Source organism: Leishmania infantum, chromosome 7, assembly GCF_000002875.2.
Source record: "Leishmania infantum JPCM5 genome chromosome 7".
In the NCBI taxonomy this organism is placed as follows: Eukaryota; Euglenozoa; class Kinetoplastea; order Trypanosomatida; family Trypanosomatidae; genus Leishmania; species Leishmania infantum.
This window is the reverse complement of record NC_009391.2, coordinates 184,177-210,884: the sequence shown is the minus strand read 5'-3', so window position 1 is coordinate 210,884 and position 26,708 is coordinate 184,177. Positions and strand designations below refer to the sequence as shown.

The 26,708-nt window shown below is 62.6% G+C and overlaps 6 protein-coding genes across 6 annotated transcripts; all 6 read left to right on the top strand.

Moving 5' to 3' along the window:
• Positions 1–4,607: 4,607 nt before the first annotated feature.
• On the top strand, positions 4,608–7,364 carry LINJ_07_0500 (conserved hypothetical protein; the record flags this gene model as incomplete). The annotated part of the gene is made up of 1 exon (XM_001463206.1): positions 4,608–7,364. One exon carries the CDS (start codon positions 4,608–4,610, stop codon positions 7,362–7,364), a length of 2,757 nt encoding a protein of 918 aa, XP_001463243.1.
• A 1,137-nt stretch (positions 7,365–8,501) lies between these two features.
• On the top strand, positions 8,502–11,009 carry LINJ_07_0490 (conserved hypothetical protein; the record flags this gene model as incomplete). Its single annotated transcript, XM_001463205.1, has 1 exon — positions 8,502–11,009. The coding sequence occupies one exon, from the start codon at positions 8,502–8,504 to the stop codon at positions 11,007–11,009; it is 2,508 nt and encodes an 835-aa protein (XP_001463242.1).
• A 1,201-nt stretch (positions 11,010–12,210) lies between these two features.
• On the top strand, positions 12,211–15,348 carry LINJ_07_0480 (conserved hypothetical protein; the record flags this gene model as incomplete). Its single annotated transcript, XM_001463204.1, has 1 exon — positions 12,211–15,348. One exon carries the CDS (start codon positions 12,211–12,213, stop codon positions 15,346–15,348), a length of 3,138 nt encoding a protein of 1,045 aa, XP_001463241.1.
• Positions 15,349–16,824: 1,476 nt separating this feature from the next.
• On the top strand, positions 16,825–19,254 carry LINJ_07_0470 (conserved hypothetical protein; the record flags this gene model as incomplete). The annotated part of the gene is made up of 1 exon (XM_001463203.1): positions 16,825–19,254. The coding sequence occupies one exon, from the start codon at positions 16,825–16,827 to the stop codon at positions 19,252–19,254; it is 2,430 nt and encodes an 809-aa protein (XP_001463240.1).
• A 1,257-nt stretch (positions 19,255–20,511) lies between these two features.
• On the top strand, positions 20,512–23,064 carry LINJ_07_0460 (conserved hypothetical protein; the record flags this gene model as incomplete). The annotated part of the gene is made up of 1 exon (XM_001463202.1): positions 20,512–23,064. One exon carries the CDS (start codon positions 20,512–20,514, stop codon positions 23,062–23,064), a length of 2,553 nt encoding a protein of 850 aa, XP_001463239.1.
• Positions 23,065–24,484: 1,420 nt separating this feature from the next.
• Positions 24,485–25,249, top strand: LINJ_07_0450 (conserved hypothetical protein; the record flags this gene model as incomplete). The annotated part of the gene is made up of 1 exon (XM_001463201.1): positions 24,485–25,249. One exon carries the CDS (start codon positions 24,485–24,487, stop codon positions 25,247–25,249), a length of 765 nt encoding a protein of 254 aa, XP_001463238.1.
• Between the last annotated feature and the right edge of the window lie 1,459 nt (positions 25,250–26,708).

The window sequence follows — 26,708 nt, the reverse complement described above, 5'->3', positions numbered from 1 at the left end:
CGCCAGCGACAAGGGCAACGAAGGCCGTGCGAGGCTGCTGTGGGCGGCACGGAAGACAAGGAGCGCGCGAGAGTGAGAGCGTGAGAGAGACAGAAACCCAGAGAGCGAGGTAGAAGGAAGAAGGCAAAGCCAGACCTTGCGGAAGGCGTGGGTGAAGGTGTCCGGGTGGTGGTGGTGGCGGAAGGGTGGGGGTGGGCGGCCATCTATTTCGTTTCGATTTGTTTTGGCAGCCGCCTTTAACCCCCCCTCCCCCTTCCCCCTCTCCCTCTCCCTCTCCCACCTCTCTCTACCGATGTGTGTGTGTGTGCGTGTCTGCATCTGCTTCTCTTATCAGCTGAACGACTTGATTCTTTTTGGCCTTGACTTTTTTCTGCTTGGACGTGTGCGCGCACGTGCGTAACGGCGGCACGATGGTACTGTGCCGTCCTCGACTCTCCCTACTGCGCAGCTCTCTAGCCTTGTGTGTGTATGATGGTGTGCGCACGCAGCGATAGGTTTCTGCTTCCTTGTGCAACCTCTTCGTGTCCTCACCCCACCTTGGTACGCCGTCTGCGCTGAAGGGGGCTTCTGTGCTGCTGCTGAGCGCTCCTCACGCCCCGCCCTCTGCGCGTGCGTGAGTGTGCCTGCGTCCCGAGAGCGCCTCGGTGATCGCAGGCATGTCTGAGCGATCGTGTGGCCGCACGTGTGTGCGTAACGAGGCGGCGTTTTTTAAGCATGGCGAACCCCCCGCCTCGCGCACACATAAAAAGATTCAGGCGCGATGTGTAAGTCTATGTATGTATGTTGCGTGATGAGGGCTGCAGGGATGCAGGCCAGCGATGGCTCCTCCCACGTGTGCAAGGGGCGGCTGTTCGTTTTAGTACGCGCTTGGCGGTTCTGCACACGTATGCGTGAGACTTCGTTAGCGTCTGCGAGCGGGCGTGTTTGTTCTTTGGTAAGTGGGCCTATCGCCGGATGCCCCACCCACGCACCCAGCCCCTTCCTCCCGCACAGTCTGTGAGACCGGAGCGGGGCATGAGTGGTGATTACCGATTCGAAGAACGCGCAAGGGCGGGGTAAAGGAGCCCGAGGTGACAGGAGAAGGCGCGATGGGCAGCAACGCACACATTAGAGGCACATATATGCACGCATGTGCGCGCACACACGCACACACACACACACACACTCACACACACACACACACACATGCACACACACACACACACATGCACACATATGTACTCACAACTAGACACGCGTACAGACCACCACCTCCATGCACATGCTTATCCTCTCTACCTACCTCCCGCACATAAAACGGTGTTTGTATGCAGCTGTGCGTGTATGGATATGTGCACCGATGTCTACGCCTGTATACATGTGTGTGTTGACGTTTGTGTCTCTTTCCCTCTGCGTGTCCGACTGCGTCGTGCCTTCTCCTATCCTTGCCCTCTCCCACCTTATCACTCCTGCACCGAGACGCAGGCGTGCCGGACTCTACCCCTCACCCCACCTCTCACTTCTCAGTCTCCCGCGACGCACGCCCACATTCACGTGAGCACGCCGCCCGCGCAGCCGTTTGGAAGGCGAGCGAGGCAAGCAGTGATAGCGCGATGGAGGGTCATGCGCATGGGAATGTGTGTGCGTCTCTGTGTGCTGCACCTCATCTCTATGACTTCGGTGCGTGTGCCGTGGGAGACACGCGGGCTTTGCCCGCTGAGAAGAAGCACCGGTGGATGCTTGTGTGCGCGTGTGCCTTTACTCGGCCACGCGCGGGTGCGCACCTCTGCATATTCGAGTACGCGTGCATTTATGCGTGCACTCAGACTACTTCCTGAGTTTTGGTGCTCCTCGCGAGCCTGTGTCTCTCTCCGGGTAATCTCTGCTCCGTGCGTGTGGGGCCAACGTCTTTGTATGCGTGTTGGCGGCCTGAAGGACGCACCACATGATGCCCTGTGTCCTTCGTCCCGCAACTTGCCCGCTATCCAGCCCTTCGGTCCATCTCTCTCTGCACTTGTCTCCCTCTTGTCCGGTTTGAAACACGCCTTGCGTCCTCCCTTACCGTATAGGACATACCGCCGCATGTGCCTTGTGCGCTCACGCGTGCGGAAGCGCTAAGGGGGCGCATCCAACTCGGGTTCGGTCGAGAGGCGGTGGACAGTGGGGAGAGAGAAGGACGATGCAGCCAGCTTGAGACGATGCCCACAGGACGAGTTGAAGGGGCGGGCACACGCAAGCACAGCGAGATAGAGAGAGATTCTGCAGAGCAGCGGCTGCACACACATACACACGCGAAAAGAGCAGTGACACCTCTACACAGGCGTCCATGCAGACGCCCGTGCATGCATGTTTTGCACGTCAACAAGGCGCGCACGCATGCACACGCCGGCACCGACGCATCGAGAGCGCACGCACACACGCACACACGTACGGAGACCGCCTTTCGCAACTAACTGCGCCGCGTCACCTCCGCTAAGCAGAGGAGACGAGCGCACGCGAGCTTATAGCACAGTACAAAACGCCGCGATCCACGGGAGACGGGGGGGGCGAGAACGCCCTCCCTCTTCCCTCCCCCCTCCCCTTCCCCCCTGCTCCCTCACCCACCCCTTTCAATGCCCCCCTCCCCCCATCCCCCGCACAGCAGCAAGCGCACGCGCAGCATGTTCATTTTTCTTTTTCGTTTGCTTCTAGCTGCTTGCGTGACACCCGTGTGCACGCGTGTGGTGCACGTCTGTATACGTGGGTGACCCCGTCGCAGCGACCACACGCGGCCCACGTCCCGCCCTCACCACCACCACCTCTTCTCCCTCTTGTGTTCTGCTCCCCAAAAGGTCTTACCTTTTTGTTTTGTTTATCGTCCAGGTCAGCTGATGAGACACACACACACACACGTACGCACACCCATCGATAGGTATACGCACAGGCGCAGGCGCATTGTTTTTTTTTTTGGTTTTGTGGCGGCTCGCATACATGCAGTGTGCCTGTGCCTGTGTTGCCCCCCTTCTTGTGTTTAACGCTCTCTCCTGCCTTCGCAGGAAACAGCTTGCTTTCTACTCTCCTCTCTCACGCCCCCCTCTCTCTCGCTCTCACAATATTTCCACACTCCTCTTCCTCCTGCGCTCTCTCACACGTGTGTGCGTGTGTGCGTGCGCCTTGTATGAGTCAACCCTGTGCGCGTTGCATATTCGCATTCCTTCGCGTATGCGTGCATGCGCTTGTGTGTGCGTGCATGCGCCTCCAAACAACAACATGCGTGTGGACGAACTCTGCGTTGCGTGCTGAACGTGTTCGTGCACACAAACCCATGTGCACGTGCGCGTGCTCTCTCGCTGTGTTCTCCCCCTTCACTCGCCTGCGCCCTCGCGTATTGATGCACGTGTTTTCTACGCGTGCAGGTCGTACGGGTCGTGCCGGTAAGACCGGCGACGCCTATTCCTTTGTTTCATCGGCTGATAACAGCAAGACCATTCGTGACCTGATCGACCTGCTGCTGCGCGCGAAGCAGGAGGTCTCGCCGGAGCTCTACGCCGTCTGCCAGTACGCGCGCAACGATGGCGGCCGCAGCGGACGTGGATACGGCGGACGCGGTTACGGCGGCCGTGGGTACGGTGGTGGTGGCGGCTACCGTGGCGGCCGTGGTTACGGTGGTGGTGGCTACCGCGGTGGCCGCGGCTACGGCGGCCCCGGCGGTGCCCCTGGTGGCCCCCCGCGCAGCGAGAGCTTCACACCGTACTAGTGTGCGTGCGTGTGTGCGTGCGCACCTACGACCCTTATTGAGACTCTGATTGCCATCTCAGCGTGCTGTACGTCTGCCGACGCTCTCGCTGATGGCACGGCTCTGTGCTGGCGTCTGGGTTGATGTTGGTGCTTCGGTAAATTTGCTTATGTGTGCGGGAGAGGAAGGGAGGGGAAAAGACGATGAGGAGGAGGCCTGTGTGGCGGCGCGCGTGCAGCGCCTTGTGCCCCTCTCTCTGTGTACGTTGGACGCGCGCGTCGGGGAGGCTTTTTCCCCTCCCCCTTTCTTTCTTATAAGGAAAATGATTAATCCGTTAAAAGGAACGCGCACACATGTGCGACGCAGGCGCACTCACACGCACACACACACATACACATAGAGGAAAGGCGACCATGACCTCCTTTCATGTGTGTATCTGGCTTATTTCAAGGATGCGTGCGTGCCTGCGTGCGTGCGTGATGTGCATGTGCGCGTGTGCGTTGCAACTTACTGTCTACTTTCGATTTTTTACTCTTGTCCAGTTGTCTTCTTTCTTCCTCTCATCTCTCTCAGTGTGCGCGTGTTTGATGCTCAGCAATGCTAATGGCGGCAGTGATGGTGATGAGTGGATGGATGGGTTTTGATCGGCGAGCATCGACATAGACTTTAAAATTGTGTGCGTGTGTGTGTGTGTGATTGTGTACGTGTATGTTCTCTGGGTAAAGAAGGAGCGACATGCGGAGAAGTAGGAACAGCGTAGCATGCCACACGCGCGCATGCCGCGCGCACAAGCACGCGCCGATCACATGGCCTGGCCTTTGACGCTGGCTTTGCGGTCGAGAGCCGTTGTTAAGATGCGTGGGAGGCCGGTGAGGGAAGTGGGGAAGAATGGTCGCAGCGATGGGATGTGCGCATGGCCAGCCACCGATGCTTCGCCGCCGCCTCTGTCATGAGACCCTCGATGGCGCACCGTTTGTGTAAGCACATGTGCCCCCTCGTCTCTCTTTCCCCCCTCCCCCCTCGACGGCCACAACCTTGTACTTCGGTGAGCTTGGAAGCTTCATCGGCAGCGACCACACCGCTGGCGCACCTTTTCATCGCTCTTCTTCTTTTCACTCTTGCCGTTGCCCTCACACACACACACACACACACACACACACACACACACACACACACACACGGTCGCATAGAGGGCGAGCCGTGCCCTTGCGAGGCCCATCCGCTCGCCTCTCATATTTCTTTCGCTCTATCCAGCTCTACCTTTCCGTCTGCATCGTACTGTCGTTCCCCTCCCCCTCCCCTGCCTCCCCTTCGCGTTTCTCCGATGCTATCGGGCATACCCGGTGTGGACCTGGCCCTGCTGACGCAGGTTACGCGGCACCTCGCGGAGCGCCGTCTGCATGTGTACCGCCCCGGCAGTCGCCGCTCTGCCGCCGCGCTGGTGTTGCGATTTGGCGATGACACGCAACGAACTCTCACTAAGGCATTGAGCACCTTCAGGGTCGCCACCGCGCGGCGCGGATATGCGGACCCCGACGCGACAGAGGCAAAGGCATCGGGTGCAGCGTCGTTGCCATGTGGCAGTGGGCGCACCTCGTCGCGCTTTTCCAGCGCAGCCGCCTCTGCCGCTTCTTCTTCGATCGCGCGTGACTCAGCAGAAGGCGGCTGGACTGACCCGTTGGAGTTCTTTGAGTATCTGGCGCACCACCGCTGCCATCACCCGTATGCCGACTTCGTCGACGCCGGTGCCCCTTCCTCGTTGCAGCTGCTCTTCCTGAAGCGGACGAACAGGGAGGCGAGACGGTGGAGCGGGCAGATCGTCTTTCCAGGTGGACGCCGTGACCCGGACGACCACGACGACTTTGATACCGTCTGCCGAGAAACCTATGAGGAGATCGGCTTCCCGCTGCAGCACCATCGCGAGTTTATGTGCCTCGGGCGGTTGCCAGACTACCAGCTGCACAGTCGCATCGTCGGCAGCCGCGGCTTCGTGCAGGCACGCTTCGTGTTTCTGCACGTGGGCGACATCACGCCAACACTGCAGCTGGCGTCGCACGCGGTGGAGAGTGTGCGGTGGGTGCCGCTGCGGACGCTGACGGCAGCGCACGTGGAGCGCGGGCGTGTGGTGCACCCGCTCCGGAGCTTCGTGAACCCGCAGGACGCAGACACGCGACTGATGGTAGGGGAGGTGTTCCCAAACACCTACTTGTCCTTTCCAAGTCTTCTGCTACCTGGTGCACCGGCGCCGTCGTCCTCTTCTGCCACCGCGGGTGGCACTGAGGCGGGCGGGAAGGGGTGCAGTGAGGATGGCGGGACGTCGAGGACGCGGGAGGATGCCTCGCCAGCTTCCCCTGGGTCACCATCGTGGCGTGTGTGGGGTCTCACGCTGCGCACCGCGAATGAGTTGCTGTCGCTGGACAGCTGTCAAGCCTTTGACTGGCCCTTCGTCGAGTCAAACAGCCGCCTCCTGCAATATGGGGTGCTTTTTCCTATGCACGGCTACTACGAGCTCCTCTACCAGTTCTACTGGTGGCGCGCGTGGATGACGGCGAAGATGCGCTTGCGTACGCGTGAGGGATGCGTGGCGGGCCGAGGAGAAACGAACGCCGGTGACGAACAACACGCCAGCAGCACGCTTGGCAGCTCACGAAGCGGGTCGCGCTCGTCGGCGCCTCTGTCGCACCTCTCGAGGGAGCGGCAGCGGTGGCGGTGCGTGCTCTACGGCTCCTCCATGGAGCGCCGGTACGCGGTCCTCCCTGCGTCGGCGGGTGCGCTGCTCCGCGCTGCGCCTGCGACGCCCACCGCCGAGCACGTTGTGTGCTTTGCGGCGGCGCTGGGCCTCGTTGTGTGTGCGCTGTACACCGTGGCAGCAGCGATCGCGAGCGCTGGTGCCGCCGTCGGCGCTGCGCTCGGCGTGAAAGCGGACCTGGATGGCGAAGCACGGCGTCGCGCCTACTACGACGCGAACGCGCCGATTAGCGTGGTGCGTCATCGCCGTCCTGCTGCTGGTGCCAGTGCAGAGATGCGGTCTCTCGAGAATGCGACGGCACACGGCGATACTGTGATCTCTGCAGCGGATGCCGTCGCACCGAGTCGTGAGACGAGCGATTCTCGCTCTTGGTGGCTGCGGCAGCTGCGCGGCAGTCGCGTCCCGTGCTGGCGTGCGACCGCTGACGAGGCCGCGCTCTCTGCGGAGCTGCGCAGCACCACCGAAGTTCTTCATGGGGAGCCGCTGCTCCACAGCGACAGTGCTGTACCACAAGATACGAGGCGCCGGCTGCCAACCTCGACAGAGATGCCGGCCGTGAAGCAGCACCTAACAGGCAAGACTTCGGCGGCGATGCGCCCTACATCCTCTGACGCTGGTGAAGTCTTAGAGCCTATCACCGTGAGCCCTTCGCGAGTCACGCCGACCACTGACCATCTTACAACATCCTCTGCTATTTCAACCGTCTCAGTAGACGCCATCAGAGACTGCGGCAGCGCTGAGGACGCCTATGAGGTAGGGAAGGGGCGGGGTGACGTTGGGCCTGCCGTCACAGGTGTCGCTGTGCCGGCGGAGCACCTCGTTGCGGCTGCGATGCCGGCGGATGTGGCAGGGCTGAGGCACGAGGAGGAGCTGAAGGCGATCATGCGCCGCTACCGTCCCCAGTCCACCGCCAACCGATAGCGTGCTTGTCTCTCTGTGTATGCGTGTGTGTGTGTGTGTGTGACAGGCTTGGGGTTGAGCGTGCCCCTCTGCCGGGGATATGCCCCGTAGTGGAGACGGAGGAGGCGATAACCGCTGCCCCCTTCGCTTCGGATGCTGCTGCGGCGCCGTGCCACCAGACAGGCGTGGCCAACGGTGTGGGCGCAAAGACGCCGGCGACGAGGCGCTTCTGCAGCGAAAAAGGGGCTTGGAAGCGGCGAGTGGGAGGGTGCAAGCGTATGCGCGTGAGCGCGTCGGGGTTCCAGGCCCCCCTCTCATCCCTCCAGCGTACTCACACACACGGCTCTCTCTCTCTGTGTGCGGCTGTGTGGAGGGCGATGTACACCCTCTCCACCAAAAACAAAGAGAACACAATAAGCGAGGCAGTCCTTCCGTCTTCCGTCGGGAACGCCCCCCCTCTCCTCCCCCCTTTCCTCACCTCTCCGCCTCCTGTGGCTGCCGATGCGGATGCGATACGCTCGAAACCCTTCCCTGCCTTCAACTCTCTCCCTTCCTTACTTACCTTCTATGCTCGCGAAATGGTGCATTAGCGTGTGGGGCCACCACCACCACCGTCATCGCCGCTATCACCCGGTGCCCTTACCTTTCTTCCCGTCACTCGCTCAGCGCCTCCCTCCCCCTCCCCTCCACATTGCCCATCGTCTCTGTCTGTCTGTCGGTGGTGGTTGTGCGCGTCGCCGGATGTCGGACGTCACTCGCTGCTTAACGCCCCTTCCTTCCTTCCTTCCCCCTCTTCCCCCTCTTCCCCCTCTTCCCCCTCTTCCCCCCTCTCCTGCTTTCTGCTCCTCCTCCTCCTCATTCTCTGTCTTTTTATTGAAACCCATCCGCTCACTTACCACCCACTACCCACATTCACATCCATCCACCACCCAGTGGGGGAGAGGGGGGGGGAGACTACGCCAGAGACGGCCGCCGCACCGGCGCACGGAAGGGACGTAGTTTCTTTGGTCTGTTTTCATCTCTCCTGTGGAGTGGCGCCGTTGACTTGGGCAGATTCATCGCCCCGCTCGCGCCCGCCATCTCTCTCTCTCTCTCTCCCCTCTCTGCGCGTGCGCGTGCGTCTGTTGATGCGGAGAGGTGGGCATCCCCATTACCAGTATGAGCGTCTTTTACGTGGCGGCGAGCTACGCCGTCTTCTTCTACTTCGGTGAGCTTCTCATGCGCCTCGTTGTGGTGCAGCCACTGAGCGACGCCAGCGCGGTGCGGTGGTGCTTCGCCAGCACCTTTGCGCTGTCGGTGTCGCTCTTCAGCGCGGTCCTCGTAGACATGGCAGAGGCGTCGCTGCTCCCATCTGCGGCCGCTTCCTCGACTGCGGCTGCTGAGGGCGGTGCGAGCGGCATCGCTGGAGCGGGTGGCAAGTGGGCGTCGTGGCTGTCGATGATGTCACTGCTGTTCCATCCGCTCATGCGGGTTAGCGCGCGGTCTTTTACGTGGCTGCTGCTGCTCTTGCTGAGCACGGTGCTAGTCGCCTGCCCCGCCGTCTTTGTCATCTCGCTTCTGCGCCACTTAGTTGTCCGTGGCAGTGGCCGCCGGACCGCTGGCAAGCGGTTCTGCAGCTCGCGGAGGTCATCGCGAAGCGCGAGTGGCTTTTGGGGTTCCGGTGCGAGTCACTTGTACAGCAGCCGCTTTAGCAGCCGGTCACGCTCCGAGTTGAGCTCGCTTTTCCGGCACGACTGCGAGGACACAACGCGCTCGCGTGGGCTCTGTGGTCGGCTGCGCTGGGTGCTGGTGTGCTTGCTGGTGGTGGCCGCTCTCGTCTGCGCCGGCGTGTGGACGGCGCGCGTGATGGCGCTGGATGTGCACGCGGTGCGACACACCTCTATCGCGACCGTGCGGCGAGTGTACACGCAACTGCAGACCCGCACGACCATGCTGAACGTGCCACGGGAGATCGAACACAAGAGCACTTCCGGTGCTGGCGGTGACACGGCAACCCGATCGTCGGCGCAGGAGGCCGGTCAGATGAGAAGCGTTGCAGAGGGCGTCCTTGAGGCCGCCGCTGACCGTGTCGCCGAACTCCTTGTCGACGCGAAGGTGGAGGTGCCTGGTGGTGGCGGTGATGCCGATGGACAGGCGCAGTTGCCACAACAGCCGCGGCGACCATTCCCTGTCGCTGAAGCCGTGCACGCGATGCCGTCCGCTGCGGCGGACTTGCACGCGCTTGTGTGCGCCATAACCTCGCGCGTCGCGACCGTTGGTGTGGCGATGATCGGCCTCTTGTCCGGCTACGCCGCCGTCACCTCCCCATGTTTGTTCTTGGCGCCCTACACGTACTGGCGCGGACGCGAGGAGGACCTGCGGAAGGCACAACAAAACTTCAACAAGAAGCTATGCTACGTGCTAAACAGCTACGGTGCAGCGCAGCGCCAGATCGCCGCCCTGCAGTACAGCGTGCTGCATGAAGAGTGGCCCTCACCGGCCTTTGCTGCCGGCTCACCAAGCCCGCACCGCGGGCACTCGTCGTCTCGGCCAAAGCAGAGCCCGGCTCTGTACAGCGCAGGCGCTGGCTTTGACCCGGTGAACCCCTACCACGCCCCGTATCCGGGTTTTGACGGCAGCGGCGGCATCAGCGACTCCCCCGCACAGGGGAGACTTTTGGGTGGCAGCGACTTACGGCAGTCTACCGGCCTCGGCAATCAGTCAGCGCCGTCGCACGCGCCACAGCGCCAGACGCAGAACCAAAGCCCCAGCGGCGCGGTGGGATGGCTTCAGCAGAAACTCTCTAACGCCGCCCACGCGGTCGCTGGCGGCGCCTCACCTGGCGGTCGTCTCTATCCCAAGAGCCCCACCTCAGCCGTCAGCAACCCTACCCTCTCCCGCCAGCGGGCCATCGCGCGCATCAGCACACTGCGCAGCGAGTCGGCGGCGTCACGCTTCCTCAGTCTGTCGATGTACCTGCAGCTGCACGAGGTGGAGGGCATGCTTCGTGAAGCGCAGCGCGGGGCGACTTGGGTGGGCCGATGGTACGCCGGCCTCGGGGTGGCCATGGCGCTCTACTCGGCCGTGAAGATCAGCCTGACAGTGGCGAGTCTGTGGCTGTTCAAGGCCTCTACGCAGGACCCCGTCACGCAGGCGGTGACGCTGCTTGAGAACACATTCATCTTGCGTCGACGCAACGCCGAGGGCGCCGTGTCCTTCTCCGTGACTGCCGTAGAGGTCAGCACTCACGTCGTTCTTGCGCTGGCGCTCGTGGTGAACGGGTGGATGTTGTTGAACTCGATCCGCGGCGTGCTCTTGGCTCTCTTCCATGTGACGATGTCTTTCAGCGGGTCTGCCATCTGCCGGCCCGAGACGATTTCCGTCGGTCTCTCGATGATGATCGGGGTGTACTTCATTGGACAGCTGGTCATGCTGCGCTCGTCCCTTCCAGGAACCGTGGCAAACACGCCCGGCGGGGCGCCGCCGCCTGACGGCACCGCCGCACCCAACGTGCTCCTCGCCGTGCTGGGCTCTCTGCCATACTACTACTACCAGCGGCTAAGTGACTGGTGCTTTTTGGTCGGCTGCGGCGGCGCCGTCGTCGTGCGCAGCGTTGTGCTGCGTGATACGATGTTGTCTGTTGTGTACACTGCCAGCGGTGGTGAGGAGCAACATGTGGTGGGCTGAGCAGCGGAAGGTCGATGATGGCCGCAGGCGAATGCGGCGCACTTGATGGCTGTTGTGCCGGCTGCTTCATGCACCGGGAGAAAGAGCTGCAGCCACACCTCCCCCTCCTCCCTCTTCGCGCTGTCTGTGTCTTTCTCGTATTGTTTGCCGTCTCACCGCGCTGGATCGGAGTGATCGTCGCGCGTCTCCTAGTGCTCGGTGCGGGGCGTGAGCACGTCATGGTGTGCCCACCATTTCATCTCTCTTTCTTCGGTCTTTTCCTGTTCGCGCACGGAGGCGAATGCTGATCATCCGCATTATCGCTCGTCGTGAACCAAGTCGTAAAACACGAACGCTTGGCGGCGGCACGTCATGTCGGTGTACTCTCTCTATATCTCTCGCTCTCGCTCTCGCTCGGCCCTCCTCCCCTGTGAGCGGGTCAGTTTGGTCGTGCATGGCGGTGCTGACATCCGCGATGAATCACGCGCACATCTGCATAGCTGTGTTCTCCCAACGCCATGACGTCTCCTGCCACAATGCACGGAATGAGCGTGCGGTGTCTCGCGGCGGTGCTATCGCTCACCCGTCCATATATGCAGTCACCTCACCATCATCAGTGTCCGTGCGCGCGTTTCATCAGTGAGGCGCCGTCGTTCTCTGGCCACTTCCCGTGCACCCTGCTCTCCCGCTCTTTACTTTTCACACCCCTCCTCGTCCTCCTGGTGGCCACGTGCCCTTCAACACCTTCGGTTTTCGACCACTGCGGACACCCCCCGCCCGCCCGCCCTCTCTCTGGCTGCGTTGAATTTCGGCCTGCGCACCGACAGTGAGCTTGCGCGTCTCTCGTAGGCCGTCTCTTTCCTTCCCTCCTCCCCCGGTTTTCCATGGCCCCCACACCATGACGTCGCCCATCCCGCGCAAGAACGGTCACTGGGGCCACCTAGCCGCCGGCGCGGTGCCGACGGCTGTGCAGAAGGCCTTGATGCAAGAGCGCGGCTCTTTGGCTTCCGCAAGCATGGGGATGGCGGCGGCGCGGCGATCTGCGACGAGCTCTGTGCTGTGCCCCACCACTTCTGACGACGCAGACGACCACAATGGCGGGTCCCTCACGTCCACGTCTCAGGTGCACCGGCGCTCGTCACGGTCTCTAAACCATCAACATTCCGCACTGCAGCAGCAGCCCGCACACGTGCCGTCAGACAAGAACAGCACCACCGGGGACATGCGGCGAGAGTGGAAGTTTGCTCTGCAGTTTGTGCATCAGGCAGGCCAGCTCCTCATCCAGTGCTCCCCGCAGTGGGAGTACGAGTTCATCGACCTGGACAGGACGGCGGTCGGGCTCGCGCAGCGCGAGAGGCTACCGACGCAAGCGGAATTGTCGCCGATGTTCGCAGTGCTTTCCTACACGGATCGAGCGGCGGTGGTGCAGTCGCCGCCGCAGCCTGTCACCGCGGCAGGGGGCTCACCAGGCGCCGGCGTCTCGTTGCGTCAGCCAAGCATGAGTAGAGGCAGCCTCAGCGCGAGCCCTGCCACAGCGAACATCGGCTACCAGCACGCAGAGCAGCACTCTTTCACGAGCTCGAGCGACGTCGGCAAGCGGGCAGAGACGGCGCCGACAGTCGCGGACGACCGCGTCGACGGGGACGCGTGGTGGGTGGAGAAGTCGAAGGCGGTGGAGCTCTTCTACTGCCTCCCCGCTCCCGGCATGGACCTCAAGGGGTTCTGCAAGCATTGCGTGCAGTTTGTCTTGCGTGACCCCCACGTCGCGAGCATCGACGGCGACACGCGGCTGGCGCGGCTGCACATTGGCGACAAGCTTCGCTGCACCTACCAGCTGGGCGGCCGCCACCGCTCCTTCCAGCTGCGCTACACCCTGCACGATCGCTCCGAGTTGCAGGAGAGCCACGTGTACGCCATCGGCACCATTGTCGGGCAGCGCGGCTACTTGCTACGCGCGCGGTGCACGGACGCCGAGGAGTTGGAGGGGTACGTGCGGAAGGTTCTTCTACCGGTGTACGCGTCGCCGGGACGGGTACAGTTCGGTGTCGACGTTACCTATCACAACGTTGGCCCGACGACGCCGCTCAGCGAGCAGCAGGAGGCTTTCGGCCAGCTGCAGTACGTCGACCACAAGGCAGCCATCGTCTTTGTCACTCCGTTGTACCCGATGCGGGTGCTGCCCGACTACTCACCGGCGAAGACGGTCGGCGTGGGATCCATCACCTGCCTCACCCTGAAGCTCAGCGTGTACGAGCGGCTGCTGGACGACATTGCCGCGGCGGAGATTACTGGGGTCGCCAAGTACAAGGTCAGCCCCATCATTGTGTGCGTCGAAGTCGAGGAGGTGTCGCGCATGGGATACCCGAAGGTGATGTCGACCGAGCAGTACAGCGAGCTCAAGGCGGCCCGCGTCGCGGAGGTGTTCCCGGATGCGAAAATGGTGGGCCTTCCATCAAACTTGTTCATGGGCAGCCGCACAGGGCGCTTGCGTACCATGACGTTTACCTACGAGCCCCTCGGCTGCGTCGTCAAGTCGCTCATCGCCTCAACCCTCGTCGGCAACCTGGGTGTGACGGCACTCTACATCGCGAAGCTCAGCGGTGGTGTCTTCGATGCCCACCTCTACGTGTTTCAGCAGCTTGTGCATGGGATGGAGTACCTGCCGCAGAACAACTTCGAGAAGAGCGCGCGTGTCAGTCGCTACCGTGCGCGAAACATTCGCCTCATGGAGGAGGACGTCATACACGCATACAGCGACGACAAGCAGCTCGGCGACGCGGTCCCGCAGCCGGTGCAGTGCGCCACACCAGGCTCGCCGTCGTCGCTGTCGACCGCCGCTGCCACGCCGCACCCGACGATGCTCGCCGCCAGGGATCCTCGCATCGTGGCCGCGACGCGCGAGCGTCACCTTCACTTTCTGTCGCTCGGCAATGACGGCCGCGTCGAAGGCGGCGTCGAAGCGGTGGTGTCGCCAGAGGAAGGTGGCATTGCGCCTACTCGTCGCTCCGTGTCTGCCGCCAACATCAACGAAGGCGGCCTGCACGCGCACGGCGGACACCGCGGGGGATCCGAGGCGGACGGCGCAAGCGCCTTCGGCACTGAAGCCGCCCGAACATCACTGATTTCGGCCTCCCTGTTCACGGCGTCGCTGACCAGCGACGCGCTTGTGACGGCTACGCTACCGGCGTCGGCGCTCGCCCCCGCCGATAAGGCTTTCAGCGCACCAGGCGGCGGCATGCGTGACACGCTGCATGCCGATTTCTCTTCGTCCGCGAACAGCAGCTCCCGCATCAGCGTGACCAACATCTCCCACCTGCGGGAGAGCGGCTCGGCCAGCCTGGCGGGCGACCACAGCGACGCCGACGACGCCATGAGCGGGTTTATGGAGGACGGTCACGACGCCTTTGCGTGTAGCCACGAGGAGGCGTATGCCTGTACGGCTCCGCTTGACGCCGCTCCTCTCGCATCCGCCTCTGTGGGCCCATCTGCGGCGTCGCTTGCCGGTAGCCATCCGCCCGCCTCCGTCGCCTCCGAGAGTGGTGACGGCATCGAGGCGCGTACGGCGATTTATCGTCGGAGAGGCAGTGGCAGCATACTCGTGGCAAGCTACATCTCCAGCGCCGCGGCAGACGCTGGCGCCGGAGAGGTGCTGAAAACCCAGGTCGTCTGCTCCGCCTCAGCTCTGCCCACTAGCGAACTGCCCGACATCAGCGGCGACGGCGACGCGGTGGGTCGCAGCCCGGATGCAGCAGCGAGGCTGGGTACTACTACGTGCCCTTCTGTGGTCGACAACGATGACACGGCCGCTGCCGAGCAGCTGAAGCAGCGGCAGCTCTACGAGCAGCTGGTTGGCAAGGGCGACCCTGCCGTTCAGCAGGCCCTGCGCGAGGCAGAGGGCGGCACCCTCTACGGTCCCTCTCTTCGCGATGTCTACGCCCGCTGCTGTGAGGCGCAGCAGTGCCGCCCGAACAGCTACTTGATGCGCAAGCTCCCGGTGCAGCCGGAGTTCACATACTCCGTCGAGGAGATCGACCTCAGCGCCAACTACGTCGGCCACAATGGCTTTGTCGCCGTACTGCACCTCCTTGAGCACCTGCCTCGTCTCCGCGTCGTGTACTTCAACAACATGTCCCTGGATAACACGGACGCGGAGAGCCTTTGCTACGCGCTAGCCACGAACCACACGGTGCGTGAGGTGCACCTGGAGCACAACCCCGGCATCTCTCTGCCTTCCATGCGGCACTTCACCGCCCTCCTGCGCGTGAACAGGCGCGTTGGAGTCCTGATGTTGGCAGGGACGCGCCTGAGCCAGACGCTGATCGCGAAGCTGCAAGAGGAGGCGAGCCAACGGCGGGATTGACCCATGCTAGGCTCGCGTCAGGTGTGCATTCAGGTTGTGGGCACTGTTGTACAAGGGAGAGGGGTGCCACCTGCAGGGCGTCGGTTTCCGTGTGTGTGTCCTTCTTTCTGACGCTCTCTCTCTCTAGCTAGCTGGACGCCCACCACCGCTTTCTCGAACGCCTTCGCCTTCTCAGCCTCCCTCCATCCTTGGCGCGTTACTGTTGCCGCACATGTGCGAGGCACTGACAATGGCGGCGACTGCGGATGCAGAGAGAGCTGGAGTAAGGAAGGCGAAGGCGTGCGTGCCTGCTCACGCACGCTCATACATGTGATGTACCATAACCGGGTGACAGCTTCCTTTCGCCTGTCTACTTGTCTGCGCGTGCGCGCGCGCGTGCGTGCATACGCTTGCTGATGTCACTGTCGCGGCATACGCACGTATTGCATGCACGCGTTGGGGGGGGAGGGAGTTTTGGGGTGTGGGTGGCCTCGTACTCTCACTCCTTCTTTTTCCTTGTGTGCCCCACCCCTCGTCTTCCCGTAGCCTCTTTTCATCTTGCATGTATGTTAGACGCTATCACTCTCCTTCCTCTCTTATGTGACAGAACCGCATCATCATCGTTGTCGTCGTCGTGGCGATCTCGTGTATGTGAGGGCTTCTACATGCGCAACGGCAGCAGAAGGAGGCGCACGGTGATCGAAGAATGAAGCAGCCGCACACGCTGCGTGCACTTGCCCGGGCCGTGCGGAGAGGGGCAAGGGGAATGGGGGGGGGCTGCGAGATATGTGTGGGATGCACTGATGCGCGTCTCTGATTTGCCTGCGTCTTCTATCCCTTCCCCCTCTCTCTCGGTGCCCCTGGCCAACTCTTGTCTCAGAGGCATGCACTGGTACGCACTCTCTGTCTCGCAGCGATATCCTTCGTGAAGTTCGCGAGGCTTGCGTGCGCCTCTCCCGCAACTTAGCTTGCCCTTGTGCGCCGAGGATGGAAGTGTGTGTGTGTGTTTGTGCGGGGGGAGGGGGCGGCGGTCTCTGCGGAGTGGCAAGACCGCCACCCTTCTCAAACGGCGCATCTCAGCGAATGCAAGCGTGAGGGAAGGGGTGTGCCGGTACCCCTCCCCACTCTTCCTCCATCTCCAACGCTCACAGGATGGACTGCAGTGCACTGCACTTTCTCTCTCTCGGCTCACGTACTCTCTTTCTCGCCTGTGGCACTCTTGCGCTTCTTGAGCGCACATCGCTATGCTCACGCACATGATCCGCAGTTCTCCCATCACAGCAGCAGTGACCACGCGCACGCACAGACACGCAGACGCAAGATCGGCCGACTGAGGAGGGCACACACGCGAGGAAAAGCTAAATAAGAAGGCGTGGGTAGAAACGCGCGCACATCACTCATCATCACCGGCACGCCCGCCCCGCCACACCTCTTCCCCCTTCACTCTCGGCCGCACCGGCGATCGCTTCTTCATTCTCCAGTATTCGCGAGCGCCTCATGTATCCAGAGAGACGGCCCTATGCGACAACCATGCCGCATAGCGGGTACCGAGCGAAGCCGTTCGTCCCGCAGCCGCCGAAGGATGCACTGATGATGCTGCGCTCCCACATCGGCTACGATGACCTGCAGAGTGGTGGCAGCGATCAACCAGTCTCGTTTCTGCGCTCGGCGGCAGGGCGCACTTACCTCGCGGACGGCAGCTCTGCATTGTCGTCGACGCAGTTGACCGCAGCGCAGAAGCTGTTGCCTCTCACCGGTCGGAGCTCGCAGGCGGCGCTGGACGCGGCGCGGCTGGAGCCCCCGATCGAGCACGCATCTGTGATGTACCATGGCTGTCAGCAGGCCGTCTTGAACGCGGAGTTACGGGAGAAGGTGGAGGCGCACTGCAAACACTGGTCCGCCCGCGTGGAGGAGCTCCAGGCACTCTTGTCTGATCTCCCGACGGAGAGCGCGCTGCACAACACGCGCGCAGTGGAGAACCTGCACTCGTACCTTGGCGCCTACAGGTGCACTGAGGACATGCTAGTCACGCCTTCTGAGGTGGCGGAGCAGCACGCGCTGCGCACGCCGGTGCCGGAGATAGACGTCATGTCTCAGATGCCGGCGATCCCGATGGACACGATGCGGCGCGCGCTGGACGACCTGCTGCGATCGCCGTACCTGCTGGCGCCGCTGGACACGCACCTGGCGCATCTGAGCTTGCTAGACAAGCTCGGGCAACTGTCGTGGTCGGGCGAGGGCGAGGTGACGGTGCCTCCTTCGAAGAAGCCGCGGGGGCAGCGAGCGGCAGCTCGCAAGGATTGCACGGTAAACGAATCGGAAGAGACGGGAGTGGTGCTGCAGGCCGAGGAAGCGGCCGCGGAGGAGGACATCTACCCCTCTCGCGCAGCTGTTGCTATGCACGAGCGCCTGCACTACAACCCTGGCGACTACGCGCAGCGCGAGCTGAAGAAGTCCGAGGAGGCTCTCCGTGAGTTGCAGGACCGCGTGCAGACCGCCAAGCGTCAGAAGGAGGAGGCTATCGACGCGGCTGACCCACTCACCGCCCTGCGCAACCTGCACGCGCAGGTTGACTTCTCGAACGATCTCCTGCTGCTGTACAGGGCCCGCATGGCGCTCGTCTCACTGCACTCAGACGACACCCGCGACTTTCGCCGTGATGTGGTGGATCTGATCGACGACAGCCATCAGTCAGTGCAGGCGGTGCATAGGTATGCCAGGGAGGCGCTGCCCAGCGTGCAACACGACGTCCGTGCCCTGACAGAGGTCGTTCGGCAGACGCAGCAGCAGCTGATCGCCATGCAGGCGACGGAGGCTGCAGCCGACGCGGACATGCGGTCCCACCTGTGCGACATGGACAAGGCCGCCCGTGTGCTGTGGGAGGAGGTAGGCGCACTGCTCGAGAAGATCGCTGAAAATGCACGCGAGCGCGGCCGCTACGCACAGAAATGTATGTCGTTGCGTGAACAACGTGCCAAGGAGGCGGCGGCGGTGCATGCACAGCTGCAGGCGCAGTCGGCCCACTGCGAGCGCCTGTGCCGCTGCGAGGAGGTGCTGACGCGATGGAATCAGGCTGGTGACTTGTTCGGCAAGTATGTGGACGCGTGCGTGCCGAAGCTGCTGAAACACCTCGCGGCGGTCGAGGAGAGCGACGCTGACCTCGCCCAACGTGAAGCAGAGGAGTACGTGGGCTACTACGAGCAGTTTGTGTACGCGGCTGAGGAGGCCAGAGCGAAGCGATGCACGCAGGCGGACCGCATGCGGCTCTTGCAGCGCAGCACTCTGCTGAACCAAGAGCGCGCGAGTGACACGATGGACCCCGACGCCGCTGCGCACGCTCAGCGCCTGGATGACGTCTCACGCGAGCTGGACGAGGTGCAGCTGTACCTGAAGTACGTCTCCGACATGGAGGCAGACCGAAAAGCCGAGGTGGACCCGGTGTTGAGGGGCGTCCTGGCACGGCAAACGCAGGCCCAGCTGATCACGACCGGCGAGGAGGGCGAGGCCGAGAAGCCGCTCCCCACGCCGGGCATGCTGGAGGATGCGCCTGCTGCATCTGCAGCCGATGCCAAGCCGTCCCCGGCCTCGCCCTCGACGGCATCTGAGGCCACGAAGAGCACTGCTGCCGCTCCGGCAACGGCAGCAGGTGACGGCGCTGTCGTCGCAGCCACCACCACCACCGCCACCACCGCTCCACCTTCTCTCTCGGTCACGGTCGCTCACCCCTTCGTCACTGCCCGCCTGATCGGTCTGGCGCACGAGAGCGACTACCTCTCTCAGCAAGGGCAGTTGCTGGGGCAAGAGATGCAGGCAGTGGAGACGAAGTGGACGGGGCTGCGCCACAGTCGCGAGGAGCTGCAAGCCATGGAGGAAAAGTATAAGAACGGCGACGACATCCGTGCGCTGCTCGGTGTGGACAAGCCGTAGATGTGTAGTTGGTGAGGGATAGAGGCAGCAGCGGCAGCATCCTCCCAACGCTTCTTCTTATCTGCTGCGCCGCTGCCTCCAGACGAGCATGTACATTAGTTTCGCTTGCTTCACTTCCTTTTCTATTCTTCTCGCTTCCAAACCTCTTTGCCCGCGCGTCTCCACGCACGTGTGGGTGTGGGCCACTCGCTGATGAAGGTGGTGGTGGTGGTGAGACGGCCTAGACACGCCGTTGCTGCCCCCCTCCTTCCCGTTTTGTGGTCTCTCAATGTATATTTAAGTCTATGTGTATGCCGTTCGTTGGGCAACAGTGCGCACGGATGCGATCTAAGGATGTACATAGAGCGTCGGGGTCCATGCACTCGCTGTCGAGAAGCCCTGCCTTTCGTTGTATCGTTCCCGTCTTCCTCTCGTGCTGGCTCCCTTGTGTACGTGTGATCGATCGATGCTCATTGGACTACGACGCCGAACCAGGCATCGACACTGGGACGCCCACGTACACTCCGAGGCACCCGCTCTCACGGGCCCACGTGCCAGCGCGGGTGCGTCGCTCGCCTGCCCATTTTAGCGGACACCCTCTGTCTCTCCATCTTCGTTATCCTTTCGCTTCATGATGTCGCTGCCATTGGGCTTCACCTCATGTTCAGTGCATCCGTCTGCGCCGACCCTCTTGCTCTCTGCTCATGCGCGCACACGCACCTGCGCCTAGCCATACACGCGCGAACCCCGCACACCAAGGTTTTGCAGGGAGGGAGAAGCCGAGTAAGGCGACCCCTCCCTTTCCTTCTTGGCGGCGCTTCAGATCTCTGACGGGGCGCGCTGTTGGTGAGCTGCCCTGTGCCAGCCGCCACACAGAGACGATACGTGCCCTGCGGGCTCGCTCGCACCGGCTCCGCAGCTGCTATAGCGGCTGCTGTGCTGGTGCAGATGTGTATCGTCATCCTCGACCTTCTTCCATGTCTCCTTACATCATCTTTTCCCCAACCTCTCTCCCCGCTTCCTTCCTGTTCGCCTCTCCCTCTCTCCGCAAGGTCTAGTACACCTATAAGATTTCTGACACGTGCCAGAGCACGCAGCCCCCCCCCCCTGTCCGTCCTCTCTGCCTCTCCGAGTTGGCGCGTTTTTGGCGTATGAAAAGCGGGTAGCTGCTTGCGTCGGCACCCTTGAGGCTCATTCTTTCCTCTTCAACCCCTCCAGCTGTGAAGCGCACCTCTCGATCAAGCCCCCCTCCTCCTCTTCCCCACAACCCGCCGCGAGATGGAGTACGAGCAGGTGGAGTACGGCCGCCGCGTCGTGACGGAGGCGATCATTTCACAAGACATCAACGACTACTACGATGTTCTCTCCCCGCAGGTGCTCCTGGTCACGCACTTTCCTTACCCGTCTGCCAGTGCCGACAGCAACATGCAGGCCGTGCATCGATGGGTGCAGATGTCGGAGCGGCAGCACATCGCCGCTGTAGACGCCGCTTCTGCCGCCGCTGCCGCTGCCGCTGCCGCTGCTAGCTCTGCCGCAGCGGGCGGCAGAGGGAGCGTCAATATCAACACGGGAAACCAGCTCAGCGCTGCTGCCGCTGCTCCGGCCCCCACCGCTGGCGCGTGTAGCGCTAGGAGCCAGAAGCGGCGTGCACGCGAGCTGTTGCAGCGTCAAGAGCAGTGGCGGATCACCCAACAGCAGCGGTACGACTCATTCCGAAAGCTTCGCGAGCTCCATCATAGCTGCGTCGCTGACGAGGGCGACGGGGACAACGACGTAGGCGGCACTGGAAGCACAGACGGGGCTGCCAGGGATGGCAAAGAGGATGCGGCCGCCGCTAGTGAGCAGTGTGCTGCCGATGGACGCGGTGCGCCGGCTGCACCGCAGCCACAGCGACAACAAACCAGGACAGACAAGCAGCGTCTAGGACAAACCTTTGCCAAGGCGACCTCAGCACGCGATCACACCTCCAACGGCGGCGGAAGCGCCGCTGCCGCGGCGGCCGCACGTGCTGCCGACGGCGTGCACTGGTTCCAGCAGCAGCAAGTGCGGGTGCAGTTGCAGCCGCCAGAGCAGCGCACAAGGTCGAGCACTTTCCTGTCCTCTGATGTGTCCGCGGTATCTGCTGCTGCTGCTGCCGCTGCCGCCGCCACCGCAGCGCAGAAGCGGCCTGCGTCCCGCGGCAACCCGATCGCGTATGAGGACGCCGTCACTATAACAGAAGGCAAGCTGCTCGTCTCTTACCGCTTCTTCCAGCTGTTGCACTGGATCGTCTCCTCAGACGGCAAGACGGCGCCCCCGGCCCACATCGCCCCCATCGAGGTCGACCTCCAGCTGCGCAAGGACATTCTACAGGAGGCGGAGGTGTTAGCGCCGCCACCGGCCCCGACAACGGTGCAAGAGGCGTACAGTCAGCTGGGCCAGCAGTTCACAGAGCGCAACCAGCCGCTTAGTTGCGTGCGCACTGTCTGGGGCACTGACCACCTCCTCTTCGAGGACAAGATCTTCTTCGACGACGGCCTCATCGTCACAATCCACCGCCGCATGCTGACAGTGCCAGAGGTGCTCACCCGCGCGGCGCCGGCCGCATCGTCGTCCCCGAAGACACTGCGCGAGCTGCCGCCAGCGCCGCTGTCGTCGCCGCAGACGCGGCTGTCCGAGAAGGGCAGTGCCGCATCTCTTCCGACGGGAAAGGGAGGCCTGACACGTAAGCGTGAGCAGCACCTCTCGGCAGCGCGCTCCGAGCAGGTGTACCACGCCGTCGAGGCGTTTTACGGGATGACGGCCACTCGCGTCGACGCGTGCAGTAACGCATGGGCACTCCTGGACTTCTCCTTCGTCAAGGCGACGGAGCCGTCGATGCTGCTACGGCTGACGCCCGTCTCGGGGCACGTGCACGTCAACCGACTACCTCGCGCCGCCGCTGATCCCCGGCTCTCCCAGGGCATCTTCCTCAACCAAGAGAACGACCCCACCAAACCCCAACAGTCGGGCTCGAGCCGCACGCTCATCAAGGCACGCAACAAGTATGGAGAGGAGGAGGCGTACGAGTTCCAGACCCAACGGCACTGCTTCTCCTTCTACGAGGACGGCTCCGGCCGCGGCGCCGGGGGCGATGCAGGCGCTCCACAGCGCAACGGGAACAGAGCCTTGGGAGGCGACGGCGGCGCGGGTGCGGCGCGGTATGATGCGTCGTGCGTTCGGGTTTCGGGCTGCCACATGCAGGCAAAGATGGATCAGCTTGTGCCGGTGCTGCGCCGCCTTGTTGTGAACTGCCTGCTCACACTGCACACACTGGACCTCACCCAGAACAACATATCGTCCCTGCCAGACCTAAGCTTGCTGCCGCTGCAGAGCCTGAGGCTGCACGGCAACGCCATCGCTGACTGGCGCGTTGTCGAGGCAAGGATAGCACCGCTGCCGTACCTCGGCGTCCTCACCCTGCACGGCAACCCGATCGCGGAGGACACGGAGATAGAAGCCGTAGCCGGTAACAGCAGCAAGACGGCCGCGCGGGATGCGCACTGCGCGGGCACCGTCGGCAAAGCCGCCAAGGGGAGCCGAGCAGACGGCGACTCGAATTACTGGAAGCGACTGCTGGCGCTGCTGTTGCGTAGCCCGGATCGCGTGGCGCCGCTGCGGCAGGTCGACTTCGTGACCCTCACAGGGCAAGACTACAACATGGCGGGCGCGTACGAGATGTTCACGAGGGGTCAGACGGGCCTGTTGGCCAAGGCGCGGTCGATGATGGGCAGCCGTACGCAGACAAAGCCGGCAGGCGCGACGACTTCGTCGTCGTCGAAGAGCGCGCATGTCGTGGCGGGGCGTGGGTGAGATGCCCAACGATGCCAGGGGTATGCGCGACCGCTGGTGGGGCGTGTGTGGGCCGTGACGGGTGCGCTGTGCACCTTCTGTTCTGTTCCCTCACCCCTGCACGTGGCACCATCACCACCACCCTTCCGTCACAACGCGACTTGCACCCGCCGCTATTTCTCTATCTTCTGGTGTGCGCACGCGTGCATGCATGGTGGCGTATATGCACTGAGCAGTCGGTGCTTCTCGGCTGCTTTCACTTTTCTATTTTGCTCGCTCGCGATCCTTCCCTTTACGCGGGCGTGTGCGCGTCACGCCGCCCCTCGTCCACTTCTTGTCCAGTGCACATGTACGTACAAACCTTTCTGTTTTTCGTTTTCGAGCCGACATTCACAGGCAGACAGAGAAGGAGAGAGCTGACGGGGCGTGGCGTTGGTGTTGGATCCACGCGCGCGTGCTGCGTGCTGCCTTAACATGGTCTCGCTTCATCCGCCGTCGATCCTCAACTTTCTCGGCTTTCTCTGCGGTGTCTTGCTCGCCCTTCCCTTTGGTGTGTGCGCTCGCTCGACACGGTGGCGGTGGCTTAGGATGACGGACATGCTGGATGAGTGGGCACAGAGAGATGCCCACCGACACACCGCCAATCACCTGCGCTGCCTACCACGCATGGCACACACAAACACACACGAACACCCTCTTATGTTATGACTGTCTTCTCTCGGGGTGGGAGCGGGAAGGAGGGAGGCGGCGGCCTTCACCTGTCCGTCTAGTCCTTTCTCATGTCGTGTCGCCCCTCTTTTTTGTTCTTGCCTTCTCCGTCATGTACACCCCACCACGATCACCACCGCCGGAAAAAAGAGGTAGCACCGACACAGACGTGCCGCTAAAGCGAGTAGGCGTACGCGCCTGCCGGCCGGAGGCACGCGGGCATTCGCAGGGGACAGCCGCGCAGGTATGCACGGCGCGGAGGGTGTCTGCGCAATTTAGAGGAGGACAGGTTGGGTGTAGTGGAGAGACGAGCTCGTGGGGATGATGCAGGCGCGAGTGCGCAACTCGCTGCGAGCGGCGAGGCAGGGGTGCTCGCAAAGGACCGTCGCGCTCTCCGCTCCGTCAGCGCGACGGTCATGCTTGATCACCTCCATCGCCCCCCTTTCTCTTTCTCTCACACGTGCGCTTTCCAGTTCATTATCAACCCTCCTTTCCTACGTGAGTATCCGTGCGCCAACTCGCGCACTCCTTGTGCCTTCGCCACATCTGCGTGCATACGCATGCACGGGCGCGTGCCAGCACTGTCTCCTTTCCCATCTTCGCCTTCCTCAACGTCTTTTCCGCACACGACTGCACACGCACAGTTCTCTCGCTCTCCTGAGTCGCTCATCCACACATCCCCCAGCATTCCGGTAGAGTATCAATCCACCGCGCATCGCAGCGCGCACACTGCATGTCCGCCTTGTCCACCAGCGTTGTGGCCTCGCCAGAGGCTTACACCAAGGCGCTGCTCCACTGCTACAAGTACCCGGCGCAGCCGGTCATGGGCATGCTCGTCGGCAAGCGGCTGAGCGACGACGCTGGCGCGGCGGCGCAGAGCAGCGGCAGTCCCAGCAGCCCACACACGAGCTGCGGCGCCGCCAGCGGCACCTCTTCGAGCACCTGCTACGTGTCCGACGCTGTACCGCTCTTCCACACGCTGCCCATGACGGCGCCGCACCCAATGCTGGAGGTCGCCTACGCGCATGTGCAGTACGCCGCCAAGACGACGGGGCAGTCACTGCTCGGCGTGTACATCGCGAACGAACGCCTCACGGACAACGGCGTGTCTCCGCTGACGAAGAAGATGCTGGATGCGCTGCAGGCCCGCTTGCCGACGAGCACGAGGCTACTCGTCTGGTTCGTGAGTAACGAGTGCCTCACCTCGCCCCCGACAGGACTGGCGATCACGTCTCTGACGGCGGATCGCTGCTCGTGCAACAAGACGATCTCGTTGCCGTCGCAAGCCTCCGCGGATGAGCGGATGACGTTTGGGCGCTGGAACTCCGACACGCTTGCACCGGAGGCGACAGTGTCGGCGGAGAGCGTCATGGAGAGCGTATCGAACGCGCTAGACGCCTTCGCGCACTACCGCATCGCCGACCTGGAGGATCACCTCGAGGACCCTTCCATCACCTACCTGGAGCAGCCCCTGATGGCGCTCATGACGCGCAAGTAAAATGGAGCGCACAAGTGCCGTGGTCTGCCTTTGTTTCCCTGCACCTCTTCGTTCTCGACAACCATTTTCGACACCGATACAGCACAGGCGTGAGCTTCGGTGTGAGGACGATCACGGAAACGTAGGGGTGGGAGCGGGGCGGATGAAGCCGGCGCCGGCGCCGGCGGCTTGATGACTATGGGTGATGGCAGTAATGTAGCGCGCCGAAGGCAGTGGCTGTTCTCGGCGTAGCTGCTACGGTGCGAGTCGTGCCAGCAGCCGAAGGAGATGCTTCGGTGGCGCAATGCCGCTTATGTCCTTCTCCTTCCGTGTGCTGTTCCGCGTATCGGCGGCGCTGGACTGTGGAAAACAAACAGGGGGGAGGAAAAGGAGGAGGGGCGTCGCGGGTGTCCGCCTAGCCGTGAAGGCGTCGACACAACACAAGAGAAGAGGCGACTGCACAGCCTTGGGCGGGTGGCGGAGAAGCGGCGCCCCCCTCCTTCCTCCGCTGACACCCGTGGACATACAAAGAAAAAAAAACAGCGGGGCGAGTGAATGTAGCAAAACAAATCAGTAAGAGCAGGAGGGAGGGGGCGGCAGTCGGCGGCGCGTGGAGCGGATGCGTCGGATGTGTGGGTTGTGTATTGCGTTGCCGATGTGTTTACGCCGCACCCCCCTCCTCTCCTCTCCCGTTGTCTACTGCCGGCTGTTGTGTCGATGGTGCTGCGCGCCTTATGCTTCTATATCTATCATTCTATCGTGATGTTGTTGGGTGTTGTGTGCCCATGATGGTGCTCTACTTCCCGTGCAGTGTTAACGGTGCGTGCAGCTAAAGTGTTTGGCGGACTTAACGACTGACAGCCAACAGAGGCACTGACGCGAAGCGAAGCATCGCTGGCGCTTCGAATACTGCGAGAGTGACGTGGCAGCTGAGGAAGGAGGGAAAGAGAGCCACGCGCGATGAGAGAGACGACTGTGCGTCGTCGTGCACGTTTTCAGGAGACGAAGCGGATAGGGAGGAGGAGCAGCAGCCACAGCGCGCACACGGTCCCCAGATGCACGTGCAGCCGCGCGCTCTTCTTCCGCACAAATGCTTAGCTCACAACGCCGCCATTGCATGCGCACTCATTGAGAAGCGGTGCGTAGCCGTCCTGCAGGGCCTTCCTCCACATTCTCCGTGTGCCGCTCGCGCGCAATACGTTGCCCCTCCTCCTCGTATTACCCCCCCCCCCTCACTTCAAGACGAGGATGACGTGTATGCTGCATGAATGCCCGAAGCTCAGCGGTTCGCGTGCTCGATCTACCACCTCTCTTTCTTCTCTCGCCCGCTTGTCGCTTCTCCATCTCTCTCTCCCCCTCCACCCACCCACCCACCCACACACGCACACACGTCTCGCTCTCTGTGCGTGTGTGCATCGATGGCCCTCCGGTCCACGGTAGTCGTACAACCCTCACCTGACTTTCACTTCTTTCATTGGCC